This window comes from Gadus chalcogrammus, chromosome 17 (genome assembly GCF_026213295.1).
Source record: "Gadus chalcogrammus isolate NIFS_2021 chromosome 17, NIFS_Gcha_1.0, whole genome shotgun sequence".
Taxonomy (NCBI): domain Eukaryota; kingdom Metazoa; phylum Chordata; class Actinopteri; order Gadiformes; family Gadidae; genus Gadus; species Gadus chalcogrammus.
This window is the reverse complement of record NC_079428.1, coordinates 4,902,698-4,919,106: the sequence shown is the minus strand read 5'-3', so window position 1 is coordinate 4,919,106 and position 16,409 is coordinate 4,902,698. Positions and strand designations below refer to the sequence as shown.

The 16,409-nt window shown below is 45.7% G+C and overlaps 1 protein-coding gene across 1 annotated transcript; it reads left to right on the top strand.

The window, feature by feature from the left end:
- The first annotated feature begins 1,359 nt into the window (after nucleotides 1-1,359).
- slc1a1 (solute carrier family 1 member 1) lies at nucleotides 1,360-14,838 on the top strand. Its single transcript, XM_056575777.1, has 12 exons — nucleotides 1,360-1,713; nucleotides 4,488-4,628; nucleotides 5,627-5,719; nucleotides 6,518-6,626; nucleotides 6,810-6,852; nucleotides 7,247-7,348; nucleotides 8,578-8,762; nucleotides 9,269-9,376; nucleotides 9,998-10,120; nucleotides 10,517-10,711; nucleotides 11,361-11,495; nucleotides 13,000-14,838. Exons 1-12 carry the CDS (start codon nucleotides 1,614-1,616, stop codon nucleotides 13,238-13,240), a joined length of 1,575 nt encoding a protein of 524 aa, XP_056431752.1. The 5' UTR covers nucleotides 1,360-1,613; the 3' UTR covers nucleotides 13,241-14,838.
- The last annotated feature ends 1,571 nt before the right edge of the window (nucleotides 14,839-16,409 follow it).

The following is a 16,409-nucleotide window of genomic DNA, read 5'->3' as shown; positions in this document are numbered from 1 at the left end:
ATGATAACTTATGTATCAATTCAGACATAATAATAAAAAAGAGAAGGAATATGTTAAAATAAACAATTTGTCTTCAGTATCACTTATATTAACAAACAATATTGTTCCTTTACCAATTTGTATAACATTTGTATAACCTCTAAAAATGGCTTTGCATAATTGGATGTATTTCTGAATTCATCCCATGAATTTTACCACCCTTTTATAATGAACACAAATAAAAGCAAACTATCTTAAAATAGGCTACTAATATGCCCACGTTAATCTTCGTTAATCTTAATGGCCTACTTTCTGAAATAATGGCTAGGTGATAGGCCTATATGCCTCCTTAGCCTCAATAACTGACACATCTGCCTGTTAACCTTGCTAAAACACCAACAGTCGATAATATAGCAGGCTTCGTTTTGCTTCCAAGGATTAATGGATTTGATGGATTGTTTAAATTGGATGTTATTCTTATCCTTTCAGTTGGTTGGCGTCTGGAATAAGAGGTGTCCCATCCAGCTTCGTCCTGAACGACGGGTAATATGTGACTTCATTGTTCCATAATAGCCTGTATTTGGACTTGACTACGACAAGCCCAGACAAGAAGACGATCCCTCGAGGGCACGATGGGATTTTTTATAAAAAAATATTGTGTCTACGCTTCAAACATTAAATCAACAGTGCAGCATTTAATTTATGATAAAACCAAGTGTGTGTGTGTGTGTGTGTGTGTGTGTGTGTGTGTGTGTGTGTGTGTGTGTGTGTGTGTGTGTGTGTGTGTGTGTGTGTGTACGCGTGTTTGTGCGTGTGTGTGTGTGTGTGTGTGTGTGTGTGTCAGTGTAAACAAGTGTGTGCGTGTTTGTGTGTGTAAACAAGTGTGTGTGTGTGTGTGTGTGTGTGTGTGTGTGTGTGTGTGTGTGTGTGTGTGTGTGTGTGTGTGTGTGCGTGCGTATACCTGTACGCGCGTGTGTGTATGTTTGTTTGTGCGCGTGCGTGTCTGTGTGTTCATGTGCGTGCGCGTGCACTTGACAGGACGTGAATGGTGTGAACGCCACGCAGGTCGCACAGTCAGCACTAAAAACACGTGTTTGCGTACGCAGCTGCCTCAACGGGAATTAGAATAAGGACGGCACCTCAACGGTAGTTATAGGCTATACGTTGCCTTTATACTTGCCTAACATATGTCTGTATTTGGCATCCACTAAGATACCTCACTTGAGATGTCACAGACACACCGCGTAGCGTTGCGGTGAAGGGGGGGCGGGGGGCTTGAGGGATGAGGAGGAGGAGGTGACCCAAGTTAAAGATTGCATCTTCCCTTCTCCAATGATCAGCCACACTTGTCAGAGACGCACACACACCGACCCGGTCACACACAAACGCACCCCCCCACACCTTCACACACACACGCGCGGATATCCGTTTAGACAGTCGCGATTGCCTATACGAACCGACGGCATCCTTGATTCGGTATAAAACGAAGCAGCGACATACCGAGCGGAGCACACAAATTACACTCCGCCACAGACAGCTGGGCTGTTGCTGCAACTGCAACAGTCTTTTGTGTCTGACGCGAGACCCCCATAGCTTGTCTCCACGGGCGACGGACGGAGGAGAAGAGGACCAAAATGGAACTGATGGATCAGAAAGAGCGACGGGGCATGAATATCAAAGGCTTCATGAAGAAGAACTGGCTGCTCATCGCCACGGTGATAGCGGTGGTGCTGGGTATGTATAGACCTACACACGACCCTGTGCATGTGGAGAACCGTGGATTGCCCTCAACCTGCTATGTCTGGACGTGCAACGCACCCCGTCCTTCTGGTGTGTTACCGTCTCATGATGCAAGTGTTTGCAGCGGTATCGGTGCAGTATTTGAATAGACTCATTCATGCAAAAGCTGTCCTCTCATCGGAATGTCTACCGCAGAAGCCCGGTGAATCATTAAGCAGTCCCGGGGTTTTATCGCCGCTGCATGTGGGTTAGGCGGTGTGGGTGATGTGTGCGTCCACTGTGCTCTCGCATCTCCTGTATCATTCAAACGTGACCAGACTCAAGTCCATCCTAAGTATCCGTCTGCACCGGCGGATTCCACGAATGGGGACCTGTGTAGCAGCACAGCACAGCGCACAACCATTGCAATCTTACCGCAGATATGACGAACCATTCTTGAGGTCAGACCAGGAGAAAAAAACGGTCTATCCTATAAAATCATCATATACAAACTCAGGACCAGATATGGGCCTTGTCCTTCGCACGCAGGATGGAGACTGCGTGTGAAAGAATGGATCTTACTTGGCGTTTCATCTGTTGATAGTTATTGCAAGCTGGCATGTATTTCCATGACACCTACATCAATTCAATGGAACTATGTTTAAATATATACATGATGCAACGACATCTGGAGAATAAACATTAAATACAGTAGTCTACAATGTTAAGGTTAACCTCAAACCTTCCACAACAAGAAATATATGGTGGGAGGAGGGAGGGGGGAGTCATTTAATTTGCCATTTTATCACCTATTTCACGTGCCCTCACATGATTCAAAGGTGATCAAGACAACATATATCTCAAATATATACGTTTACGATGGCCATATAGCCCATCATTATAGCCCATTAAACACTCAACAACGTGCCCAGTAATCTAGTGCACTGTCTTCTCACTTGGCACCGGCCCCGTACCTTGAGGAGCCCATACAGGGGAGCCTAGACGAGGTGAACGATGAAGGGGATGAGTGGTCTGTGTTTTACCGTTCTCGTCCTCCATCTTCCATTTCACCACCAGAAACAGACCCTTCTCCCCTTCACCCTGTCGCGGTGGGCCCATATTTACTCAGGGGTCGTAGAATGTGTAATATGCCAGCTCGCTATTAACGCTTGATATAAGGCGTGTGGATATTCAGAGTGTATCAGCAAAACCAACCAATCCGGATTAATGGGGGTTTTATGGGTGAAAAGATGCTCATCACCCAGTAAGGGCCGAACCTCGTACGGTTAAACAGAGAAGGGGGTCTTGTGGACCCCTGGATGTGTACCTGAGATCATCTTTCAGGACTGGACTCGTAACTCATGAGTTAAAGGAACGTTGACCTCCCCATTTATTAACAGCACCAGGAAGAGGGCGAAAGAATCAAGGCATTGTTACATTCTGTCTTTAGACGGACACAAACAGACAGATAGAAAGACGGACAGACAGACAGACAGGCAGACACAGACAGAGATAGATATACGGACAGAGATTGATAGACAGACAAATAGAAAGATAGATTGATAGATAGACACAGACAGACAGACAGACAGACAGACAGACAGACAGACAGACAGACAGACAGACAGACAGACAGACAGACAGACAGACAGACAGACAGACAGACAGACGGACAGACAGAGGAGGTAGATGGACAGACAGACAGACAGACAGACAGACAGACAGACAGACAGACAGACAGACAGACAGACAGACAGACAGACAGACAGACAGAGATGGTAGATAGATAGACGACAGACAGATAGATACAGACAAAGATAGATCGATGGATAGAAATATATTTGAGTTTCATTCAGCAATCGTCAGACACACAAACATACCACTACCAGCAACCACTTCCACCAAGGGAGAAAGAACAACTCAGCATGTCTGCTTTATAGAGAATATCAAAGAAATTCTAAAATCAAAGGAAGGCGCAGCTTCCCCCACGCACCGCAGTTCCTTTTTATTGAAGCACTATGAATCCTTTGGCTGGTGGTGAAATAATAGACATGTGTAAAGAAATGATGGCGTTACTACACAACGTATTTAAATAAGTTGTAGATAAATATATAGAAAGACAGACAGACAGATATGGTAGAGGAGATGATATGTCTGATCAAAATCGAAGAAAGTTTTCATATTATACTTCCAATGGAAAAGCACACAAATTGTTCTTAAAATGTCCCTGTTTGGCTTCTACTCGTCCAAATTTAATTCAGATTGCAAAGCATAAACTTGTTATAATAAACAGATGAAACTCCCTTTCCAATTTAAATTCAGTACACGGTTTGTTTAATGCGTCTTTCCATTTGTCTTAGATTGTGGAGATTCAATCGACCTGCGTGAATCGACAATGACTACCCAATCAGGGCACACCAGGGTGTGTTGTGATTGGGTACCACTTTGATATATTGGCAACGGTTCTTCCACATTATTCTCCATCTATGTAAAGATATAATTGTTAGAACTGTGACAAAGGGAAATGTGCATTACATTCAAACATTCACATCAATGTTATGTGTGTTGCTATATTGTTGCTATCACAGTACTGTACTTTTGATGGAAGTAGCATAAAGACAGCGGCACTGCTTACCTCATCCCATAATCATCTAATGATAACCTTATCTTGAAGATGTTAGCTTACGACCCAGCATCAACAGCATCAAGTTTTGTGACCCCACAATGTTTGTGTGTGCGTGCGTGTGTGTGTGCGTGTGTGCGTGTGTGTGGGTGTGTGTGTGCTCCAGGGATCGGGTTGGGCCTGCTGGTGAGAGAGTACACGTCTCTGTCCCACTTGGAGAGGCAGTACTTTGGGTTCCCCGGGGAGATCCTGATGCGGATGCTCAAGATGATCATCCTGCCGCTCATCATGTCCAGCATGATCACAGGTGAGCTAGCCTAGCCTAGCCGCGGAGGGGGGGGGGGGGGGGGGGGGGGGGGGGATCACAGTGCTTGTGTGTTTATGAGTCTGTGTTATTATGTGTGTGTGTGCTTCAAAGTGTGTGTGTGTGTGTGTGTGTGTGTGTGTGTGTGTGTGTGTGTGTGTGTGTGTGTGTGTGTGTGTGTGTGTGTGTGTGTGAGAATATGTGTGTGTGTCTGGGGAGGGGGGGGGGGTGCGGGTACATGCTTGTGTGCGTGTGTGTGTATACTGTATATATAAACAATACATTACTGGAAATTCATACACATCAATAGCACACATCCATCAGAAGTGAGGCGGCCGCCTCAGGACAAACACATTTGTTGACCAACACATGTTATTTGACAAACACATGTTATTTGACAAACACATGTTATTTGACAAACACGTGTTCTGTCACTTTTACTCAAAAGTAGAGGTAGGAATTAAGGCATAAAACCGATCAACCGGGTTGATAGAGCAGTTGGTTGGAAGTTTTAGAATAATGACAGACAGACAGACAGACAGACAGACAGACAGACAGACAGACAGACAGACAGACAGACAGACAGACAGACAGACAGACAGACAGACAGACAGACAGACAGACAGAGAGAGATGGTAGATAGATAGACGACAGACAGACAGATACAGACAAAGATCGATCGGTGGATAGATAGAAATATATTTGAGTTTCATTCAGCAATCGTCAGAGACACAAACATACCACTACATCACCAGCAACCACTTAGCAACAGCAACTTCAACCAAGGACAAAATCACCACTCAGAATATCCGCTTTACAGAGAATATCACATAAATACTCAAATAATCATAAGATAAGGGGCAGCTTCCCCCACACAGCAGTTCTACACTCCCACAAGTTCTACGTATCTTATATATAGAAACATGAAGGATGTCGTTCCCGGTACAGTGTATGTGTTCGTCACCTCGTGCTTGCAGAGTCATGGTTTTTATGACTTTCAGGAATCGCTGCGCTGGACTCTGAGGTGTCTGGGAAGATAGGTCTTAGGGCTGTGGTCTATTACTTCACCACCACCATCTTCGCAGTCATCCTGGGTGAGTGAGACCGGCCACTCACATTAGTTAATGCGGTAGAAAGCATTGACTCATAGTGATCATGTTAACCAAGGTATTTATTGATGCATTATGCATTAATAGGGTTAGCTTAGCCTGACTAACCCTAATACCAACCCTAACCCTTAAGTTACGGATAATAATAATGATGCTTTTTAGTCTTAACTAATTAACTCATGTAAATGAATGGTTAATTAATGTACCCTTATTGTAAAGTGTTTCCAGGAGATCTACATATTCTTTAAATCACCGCTCCAAGAAAACAACAGTATAACATGATGTAGTATGTCGTTTGGTACCTCGTCCTCTTCAAGCTTTAAAAGAGAACCCAACCCCAACACCACTCATACATTGGTTTGCATCAGACGACTTCCCCTACAGGTTAAACACCTGCTACGGCGTGCATCGCCTATGATTGGCTGATAGGATCACCTGGTCACCTGCTGATTAGGCGTTGATGGGACACACCTGTCCTCCGCTAGTTGGCATTTAATTGAAGGGGTGTTTACAGGGGGGCCAGCAGCCCTGCAGCCACAGAATGAATAACAAATCCCTGAAAGTATCTTTTAAAGGCAGGCCGATGCGGTCTTGTTCTCCTTTAAGTTTAGAGACACTCAGAGTGTGGGATGTGGGATATTAGCACTGGAAGATACACAATTGCTTGTGTCCGTCGTGTGAGGTGGAGGGGAAACACGGTGTGATGCCTTTGATATTACGGCTCTATCGGCCGACGTAAACCACACCATCGCAGACGACTAACAGCCGGGCGATCTCATCCAGGCATCATCCTGGTGGTCTCCATCAAACCTGGGGTGTCCCATAAGCACTTCGGCAGCACCGGGACCACGCCCAACGTGACCACCGTCGACACCATCCTGGACCTCGTCAGGTACCACGGCAACCGTGACCCTCTGAGAATGCACCAATTACAATGCGGCAATGTGCGCAGCCATCCTTTTGGTTCAAAGTTTGGTTCAAGGAACTGCTCCCACACATCAATCACACGTCTATCATTCTGACCATGATCGCTTATGGTTCTACATGAACTAACCTCATCTTACTTCCTCCGCAGGAACATGTTCCCCGAGAACCTGGTGCAGGCTTGCTTCGCACAGGTTAGTCCCGGGAGCCCTGAGAAAACGAAGACAGTCCGCTCGGAAGGAAGCCCCTAGTCTTTATTTATAACATGCTATACACCCTTATCTCATTACACAGATACTGCATGCCATGAAATGCGGCTTATAGGTTTTTACGGCCTCCAGACCAGCTCTGCAGGGCATTCATGTAGAAAAACAGCCATGATTGTAAAGTACCCAATTCTATGTGTCAACGTTCAGAGTGTGCCCCGCTATTTTGTCGAGAGGGTAGTTAATCTGCAATGTTGGGCCATGCATAAACTGCATTCAGTGTTGGATCTCTGGTTTGGCCGATTGAAGTGCGAAAGCCTATTCATTTGGGATATGATGGAATTAATATTAAAGACTTTTTCTCCCCCACGGTGTTTCCCAGTACAAGACAAAGCGTGTGGAGCTTCCGCCGCCTCCAAAAGTTCTGCCGGAGAACGCTACGTTGACCCCGCCTCTCGTGACTACACTGATGGCGGTTATGGAGGTAAGCGTACGCAACGCTGCATTCATGTCACCTGGGTCATTCGGGCGATTGGAAAGCCCAGCTCATCTCTTACAAATGAAATAAGTATTACCCATAATGTCTAATGTATTTAAGGCTAGGGAAGGCAATTTATTTTAGAACCATTGTTGAAATTATCTTTACATCCCGACAGCAGACACTAAATCAAAAGCTCTGATAAACACCTAAATTAAATGATTGGAGGACCTACCTGTCTATCGACCGACCTACCTGGCTACTGGCTGCTCTTCCCTCGTGTGCTAATTGACCGCAGTCTGCCACAAGGCTGGGAGGGGTGGGATTCGGTTTTCAGTTGGATACTTTCAAAATTGAACATACTCTGGCTGGTGTCTCAAAATAGCCTACCCAAGCCTTAATTTTTAAAATATGTAATAAATTAATCCAATAATCCAATATTTATTGGATCTTTGTCTCATAAATATTCTCCATGTTTTTGCGACCAATGTCCAGCATGGAAACTCAATCATTTCCAAAAAAAATAAAAATACGAATCGGAATGACATCACTAAGAAATCATTAAGGCAAAGTACTGTTAATGATCCTACCAGCGACCTACATTAAATTTCCCTCTCTGTCTGCATGTGCAACTGACCCTCGAACTCTCTCCCTTATTGAATTATTATCTCTCACAATAATTATACACGTCGATCACACATCGCACACACGATACGGTAAGGTAACATACGATAACGACGATCGGAAAACAGTGTACGATAACATACAATAACCGACGATCGGAAAACGGAGCGATAACATACGCTAACGACAATCGGGAAGACACGATGGGATAACATACGATACCAAATGATCTGAAAACACGGTAAGATTACAATAACAGATGATCTGAAAACACGGTAAGACAACATACGATAACAGCCGATCTGAAAACACGGTAAGATAACATAGGATAAAAGATGATCTGAAAACACGGTAAGATAACATACGATAACTGACGACCGGAAAACCGGGTTATCGGCTGCGTACCAGAGAGAGGAGCCTCTGTTGAGCGGTGCGTATCGGGTTCCCTGCCCTCTCCGTTAACCAACGATAACCGACAGTTATGGAAGACGTTGGAAGACGTCGTTGTGAGAGATCTCCGCTGAGAGGTCTGTATCGGTTTCCCTGCCCTTCTCATTTTCGCTCTTCTAGCCAAACAGGCATGAATGGATGTCTTGTGTCCCCCCTGGCAGAACGTCACCAAGGAGTACAAGATCACGGGCTCGTACTCGGAGGGGATGAACGTGCTGGGCCTCATCGTGTTCTGCGCCGTGTTCGGCCTGGTCATCGGCAAGATGGGCGCCCGGGGCCGCATCCTGCTGGACTTCTTCGACGCGCTGAACGAGGCCACCATGCGGCTGGTGCAGATCATCATGTGGTACGCGGGTTCTACCCAGAATGCATTGGGAGTGTTTTTTACAAATGCAAATGCAATTTTTTTTCAGGACGATTCAGAATATTTGAAATTGAATACATTTTATTTAAAGTGCCCCAAAAAATAAACATTGGACAAATGTAGATGCTTATTTTTAAACGTGAAACCTGTAATGATGAGATGTAGTGGAGGTATTCCCTTTGGGGGTTTCCTTCTTTCCCTTAGAAATGTATTCCATTGAACATGGTACCGAATTGACTCTGCAAATAATTTATCATTTGGACATAAAATGGTCCAGTGACACACACACACACACACACACACACACACACACACACACACACACACACACACACACACACACACACACACACACACACACACACACACACACACACACACACACACACACACACACACACAGATACCCAACCACAAAATCACACACAGCCAGCATTTCTAATAATCCCTGTCTGACCTTGTCTATAAAACGATCCGTCTCATTTCAGCTACATGCCCGTCGGAATCCTCTTCCTAATTGCGGCCAAAATTATTGAAGTGGAAGACTGGGCGATCTTCGGGAAGATGGGTCTTTATATGGCCACCGTGCTGACTGGGTAAGACTGAGCACAGATTTATAGCTGGCCTTTGGAAAGCCAATGCTGGCGCCCCTCCGAAGAAATACGCCGTAAAAAGAAAAACAAGAGCTCTGCCGGAGCGCTGATAAGGGAGCCAATTTGGGGATGGGGGGGGGGGTGGGGGTTGGAGTGGGGGGCTTATGTGTCTGTATTATAGACACGTTTAAATGATAGACTGATCCGGTTCATTTGATTGTGTGCATGAGGGTATGCCACGGGGGTATCTGTGAGCCCTGACTTAATAATGTCGTTGACTGCGTGGGGGAGCTTAAACCCAGAAACAAAAGCGAAAGGTCGTCAAGACCCGTGGCGATGACTCTGCAGTCGGAAAGTTTCAGTTTGAGCGATAAGCCGGTGGCATAGAGGTCAATCGTTTTTTTGAAACATTAAAAACAGCGGTGAACAGCGGCGGCGGTTATGTAAGACGGTAATGGAAGACGTTGCTAAGCAACCGTCATTAACAAAGAGAAGTCAACCAGGCGTCGCTCACACAACACTAACACTAATGTGGAAGGGGCTTCCATGTTTGGGGCGCTGGTGTCCCTCCTCCTACGCTCTGTTGGGTCTTCAACGCTCTGTGCTGCTCCCTGTTCCCCACAGACTGGCCATCCACGGCCTCCTGATCCTGCCGCTCATCTACTTCGTCTTCGTGAGGAAGAACCCCTTCACGCTGATGCTCCAGATGGCCCAGGCGTTGGTCACCGCCCTGATGATCTCCTCCAGGTCAGCAGCCCACAGACGTTAATGACCTCTTTGTGGATTCGTATTCATACCCTCTTGAGTACATCCAACGACAGGGGCTATTGGTCCATGAGTTGTTCCACGAACAAAACTGTCCGAAACTCAACGAGAAGTACTCGTGTGAGACGCGTGTGTGACACTTGTGTGACGTGTGTGTGTGTGTGTGTGTGTGTGTGTGTGTGTGTGTGTGTGTGTGTGTGTGTGTGTGTGTGTGTGTGTGTGTGGCGCGTGTGTGAAGCTCGTGTGACGCTCGTGTGATGCTTGTGTGTGATGCTTGTGTGACTTTTGTTTGGCGCGCATGTGTGTGTGTGTGTGTGACACGTGTGTGACGTGTGCGTTTGTGTGACGCCGGTGTGCGTTTCTGTGTGTGTGTCCCAGCTCCGCCACGCTGCCCGTGACCTTCCGCTGCGCGGAGGAGAACGTCGGCATCGACAAGCGCATCACGCGCTTCGTGCTGCCCGTGGGCGCCACCATCAACATGGACGGCACGGCGCTGTACGAGGCCGTGGCCACCATCTTCATCGCCCAGCTCAACGACTACAACCTGGACGTGGGACACATCCTCACCATCAGGTGAGAGAGGGGCCTCTGGGGGGTGGGGGGGGAGTTATTGTTGGTGATATGCCGCCATTTTGTGACAGGAGAGAGAGAGAGAGAGAGAGAGAGAGAGAGAGAGAGAGAGAGGGGCGAAAGAAAGAGAGAAGTGCGAGAGAGAGCGAGAGGGGTAATGATAATCACAAATCCTTCCACGATTTATGACTAAATAATGACCCAACCACCATTGACATGAACAATGCCCCCCTATACTTCCAAAATGGAGGCGATGTGCCATCACGATGAACAAGACCTTTGGACTAGACTTTACACAGAGAGGGGGGATAAACACAGGTGTCCCTCATAATGTTGATTACGGGTCTGCCACTTTTTCGACAGGACTAGGTCTATTGAGAGATTTAGAATATCAGAATACCATTTCCGAACTATCTAATCAAACTGATCGACACTGTGATTGTATTGCATATTTAGTGGCATGTGATAATTTCCTTAAGAAGTGCAACAAACGGTTTCAAACAGCGATCCCGCTCATGCATTCAAACGAACCCGTCGCCCACCAGGAACGGCGTTTCATTTGAAAGAGCTTTTAAAAAAAAGGTTTTCAATTAATGGTTATTTCTGCAAGTATGATTGATGGTTTTTCTGTGCGATGCTGCGTGTGTTTCAGCATCACTGCCACACTGGCCAGCATCGGCGCAGCTGGGATCCCCAACGCAGGCCTGGTTACCATGGTGATGGTCTTAACAGCTGTTGGGCTGCCGGCCAACGATGTCACGCTGATTGTTGCCGTGGATTGGCTCCTGTAAGTAGGCTACTGACTAAAGAAACTAAAGCGTGTTATTTTTGCCCTTTATCACGAAGCGGTTAACAGTGAAACCAAACGCATGACAGGAAGGGGCAAGGAGGGATTATAAGGGGACCCTGATCAGGGATAGGCTAGGGACTTTGGGGATCGAACCCAGTACCTTTTGCCTGGCAGTGGGACACCGTATAGTGACAACACTAAGCTCAGACATTCACTCAAGAGTCTTGGAAAGCCATTTCAAATATACTTATATAAATACATACATAAATACACTATCACTTCAAATATATGTTTGTACATATTAGGTCTTAAACTTTGTCCACTGGCCAGAACCTGTCTGTGCTCTGAGCAGGGGGTGAGGTGAACCACTACCAAAACTCAATAAGCACTTGGCAACCGAAATGGGGGGGGGGGGGGTGTACACTAGGGCGAGCAGCAGCAGCACAGCCAAAGGACCACAGAGGCAGTTTGTACTGCAGGCAAACCCAACCAGCTCAGGCCGGTCGCTGCGGAGCCCTGTTGGCATCGTAACAGACCTGGTATTTACTGTATTGGGGACGGATGATATGGGAATTCTGAGGAATGGCTATGACTGAAAGACGATAAGGGAACCGATCCAAGTGCATCGCAATACGCACTAGCAAGGGCAGAGGGAGGTGCAGCATTCACAATGAACCCTCGACGAGACAAACTCAACCCACAGACTTGTGCCTTTGGGTTTCTCTTTACCAGATGATCCCCTGTTTGTGTATGTTTGCGAGTGTGTGTGTGTTTTGGTTTGTTTGAGTGTGTGTTTTTTTCATATCTTTCATTTATTTTTTCATATCTCTGGCCGGCTGAATGGCAACAGCCGGCCAATCATATCATCAATGCTCGGCTTAGATCAGGAGGACCAACGGGTTGAATTGTAACCAGAAGTTTTCTGGTTTCAATCCCTCTACACCTCCCAGCTGTAGAGGTGTCCCTGAGCAAGACACCTGAGACACTTAACTACTTCCGACGAGCTGGCTGTCGCCTTGCATGGTTGACTCCGCCGTCGGTGTGTAAACGTGTGCGTTAATGGTTTGGAAGTCTTGTATAAAAGACTACAAGAGACTCAAGACCCACCTGTTCAGAATTCACCTAGACTGCATTGCCACCACGTCCCTCCCCTCCTACTTTTTGTATGTTGTACGTCCTGGCACTTAATGTACAGACTTATTCTATTTCGTATTTAGCTATAGAACTCAGTTATGTAGCATCTTATCCTAGCTGTATTTGTTGTATACTGGGAATGGGTTAACCTAGCGATTGTTGGAGCTTTGCACTTGGTTCTATGAACATCCTTACTGTACCGACAGCAATATCTTGTTGTTTCACTTTCATGACAAATGTACTTATTGTTAGTGGCTCTGGATAAAAGGGTCTGCTAAATGCCCTAGATGTAAATGTAAATCTAAAAGCGTCTGCTCAATCTGAACATGAACGGATAACGACGGCCTTTTGGGGTCTTTTTCTCCAGCGACCGTTGCCGCACCATGATCAACGTGCTGGGGGACGCGTACGGAGCGGCGGTGGTGGAGAAGCTGTCCAAGCGTGAGCTGGAGCGGATGGACGTGGCGTCCGACGTGGACATGGCCAACCCCTTCGCCCTGGACTCGCCGCTGGACGACGAGGACTGCGAGAAGAAGTCCTACGTCAACGGCGGCTTCACCGTCGACAAGTCGGACGCCATCTCCTTCACCGAGACCTCACAGTTCTAGTCGCCTCTTCAGTTCTCTCCCCCCCCCCCCGACGCCATGGCGACGAGGTGATGGAGGGACGCCGCCGAATCCTAATCCCGCCTCCCTGAATTCCTCACCCCCCCGAGCACAAACATTAATATCAGCGCCATCTTGTTTTTGTCCCATCCTGCGTTTAATCAACCCCCCCTCCCTCCCCCACCACCTTCTATCCAATGGGGGGGGGGCGGACATGCGCCGTTCCTAAGCTCCAGCGTCACTAGATTCAAGTGCTTCCTTGCTACGCAGACCGTGTGCCAAGATATCAATGTAAAAGCCTTTCTTCTGTGTTGTTGTTTTTTTATTACAACTTTTGGTTCACAAAGGTGCACTGACCGGAAGTGTGTGTGTGCGGGTGTCTGTGTGTGTGTGTGTGTACGTGTGTGTGTGTGAGATTGAGAGAGATTGGAGATAATTTTTTAGCATCAAAAAATAGATCCACACAGAGCAGTCATCTGAACTTTTCTTTTCAAAATTAAAGCATGAGGATGAAAAAAGTATGAAAAGAAACTCAAGATCGCCGCGAACTTCAAATGATAATTATGTACTTTACTGTGAAATACTACTACTTTGTTTGTTATTTGTATTGTTTCAAAGCTTTTAATGATCAATCCTTGCGTGTGCTTGTAGTTTATAACCAATTTCCCCAGACCCAGTGTTGTGTCTGTAGCCTATAGGCTATTATATTGCCAAACTGTGCCAAACATAATAGATTTTTTAATTATCTAGATGCATGAAGCAATACATGAAAAATGGTGACGGCTGTTTACAGACATGATATAGTATTGAGTCCAAAAGTTCACCAAGAGAAATGATCCCATTCACAATTGATGAGACACTGTGAAATCCAATTAGGTTTATTTTCCCATTGTAAGTAGGCCTATTGCCAACTATAAACGTATTACCTATACTTCATCAGGTTATTTTTCACCACGCATTTCTCATTGGAGGTCCATAACATTCGATCACTTGTGTTGGACGATTGTTATAACTGATTTGACCTATTTCTACCATCTTTCGACATTTTGCATAGTCAAGTTATTTTTTATGCCATAGGGCTGTGGGGCCAAACCGATTTTACACACTACACTCCTGCAATTCAACCGCTCTCTCCTGGGTGAATGTGCATAGTAAGAAGGACGTTGCAGGTGTTTTTGTTCTATATTAAAACACACTAGAAACTCCACGTTGCAGCCCAAAATAGAGCCGTGTCTCAGCAAAAAGCTTCCTCAAAGGAAGAGGGTTGTAAAGAGGACCGCTGCACTTTGTGAGTTTAAAAAGAATGTTCCCGCTTGATCAACATCTGGGGGGAGCAGTGGTTGATCCGCTTTTCTTTTGAGTCCAGGCAAACAAGCGATTGGGATATATGGCGGTGGGTTGAAATCGACTTCCGTTACGTTGGGGCAAACGGGGGGCAGGTTTGATCAAAAAGTACTGTCCGGTTGTCTGGTCGTGAAATAATTGGCTCCACTATGGAACAAAATGACTTGTAGTAGCCCGACAATGGGAAGCACTTTATTTTATCTGCCATTGTTTATTTTGTAATTTCTTGGAAAAACGAATAAAGGTCGATTGTGTGAAACTAGGTCAATACTAAGCATTTACTCTGTATTTTTTACCAGTCAATCCGCGGTATAGGTGATCAGAGAGAATCGCCGTGGTTCAACATGAAGATGTAGGCCTACTTGAACTGCAGATTCCAGTAGGCCTATATCTCATGAATGTATAAACAATGGATTTAATAAAAACTAGTATAGAAACAATTTCCGAACAGATATACATTACCAGTTGGGGTCTATACACCACACAAAGTGGGCAGATACAAAAATGGTTACACACTAATGATTAAATTAACAACTGTTAATGTAGGTTCGTTATTGCGCAAGGGTCCATTTTGAAACATTCTCCAACTCGTTTATTCTTCAGAAATGACTGAAGAATCATCGAATGGTCTCGCTTCAAGCTTACGGCCAAGAGGGACTTGTTAAAAATCTCCAACCCAAGCCATTTTTAAGTCCATTTACTCCATAGAGATATGAGTGTTTTGCGACAATGTGTGTACTGTGGGCCATAAAATGCTCCGAATTAGGTTGCTAAGGCGTAGCATCCTGAATGTGCTGCTAGGAGCTAGCGTACAAAATAACTCGGGAGGCTCAGAGTCCTCACAAAACACCACTACCATAAAGTCCTCAAACACACTGCTACATAACACACACACCTGCTGATCCATGCTATTAGCATATCAGTTACGACCAGAGCAGTAATTGCTGCCAACGCAGTTCATTAATTAATATTTTTTTTTGATTGGTTAACCTTTAATTAGCATAATCAAGTATTTGGCAAATCAGCAGCCGTTCCAATAATGTATTATACAGTTCACTGGTCGGACACCAACGCACTTCTTCTCTCACACTAGTCAATGTATAACCACAATTTTTTAACCTCAGAACAATTGTGCATTGTCATTCTGGGATATTGTGTCCCGAGATGTTATTTATCGTTCATTATGGAATTGATATTGAGTGTTGTTCCAATGGGCGGTTACATATTGGTCTAAGTCACGTCATGCATTTTACAATACAGTTAAGGTTTTTCAGCCAGTAAGACTTTCTTATTTAAGAGATACTAAATATTAATACGACCAGTCTTGTTTAATCACCATGGGTTGGATCCAAGTTAAACCATGTTAGAAGTATTGCAATTGAGCCAAAACATCACCTGCGACAGCAAATAGGGTGTATTCTTAGCGATGACAACTTAAACACGCTATAGTTTGATGGATATAGAACGGATATAGCCCCCGTCGGCACCCTGACCGTAGATCACAATGTTCCTACACCCCGCCTTCGGTTAATGTGCAACGCTTCAGGCAGCTCACACACACACACACACACACACACACACACACACACACACACACACACACACACACAGGCTATAATTTGACTGTAAGGGCCTCGGAAGGGGCGGAGACGTCTCGAGGACTCTGCAAAGTCAGGTGAGGAGCGGTGACCCAGAGAGCAGTAAGCACTGTCACGCTGCCTCCGCCGCGGGCGTCACTGCACTAACGTGCCTGGCGAAAGGTAGCCGCACCGTAGACCGTACTACGTCGTCACTGACGCAGAACCATCAATGCAAAACACTGGCCCAT

What these genes read in the sequence shown, in the direction of transcription:
- slc1a1 (XM_056575777.1), top strand. Translation starts at nt 1,614, where the DNA reads ATGGAACTGATGGATCAGAAAGAGCGACGGGGCATGAATATCAAAGGC. An exon ending in GGTGATAGCGGTGGTGCTGG is followed by an intron (nt 1,714 to 4,487) that starts GTATGTATAGAC and finishes TGTGTGCTCCAG; the next exon opens with GGATCGGGTTGGGCCTGCTG. An exon ending in CATGTCCAGCATGATCACAG is followed by an intron (nt 4,629 to 5,626) that starts GTGAGCTAGCCT and finishes TATGACTTTCAG; the next exon opens with GAATCGCTGCGCTGGACTCT.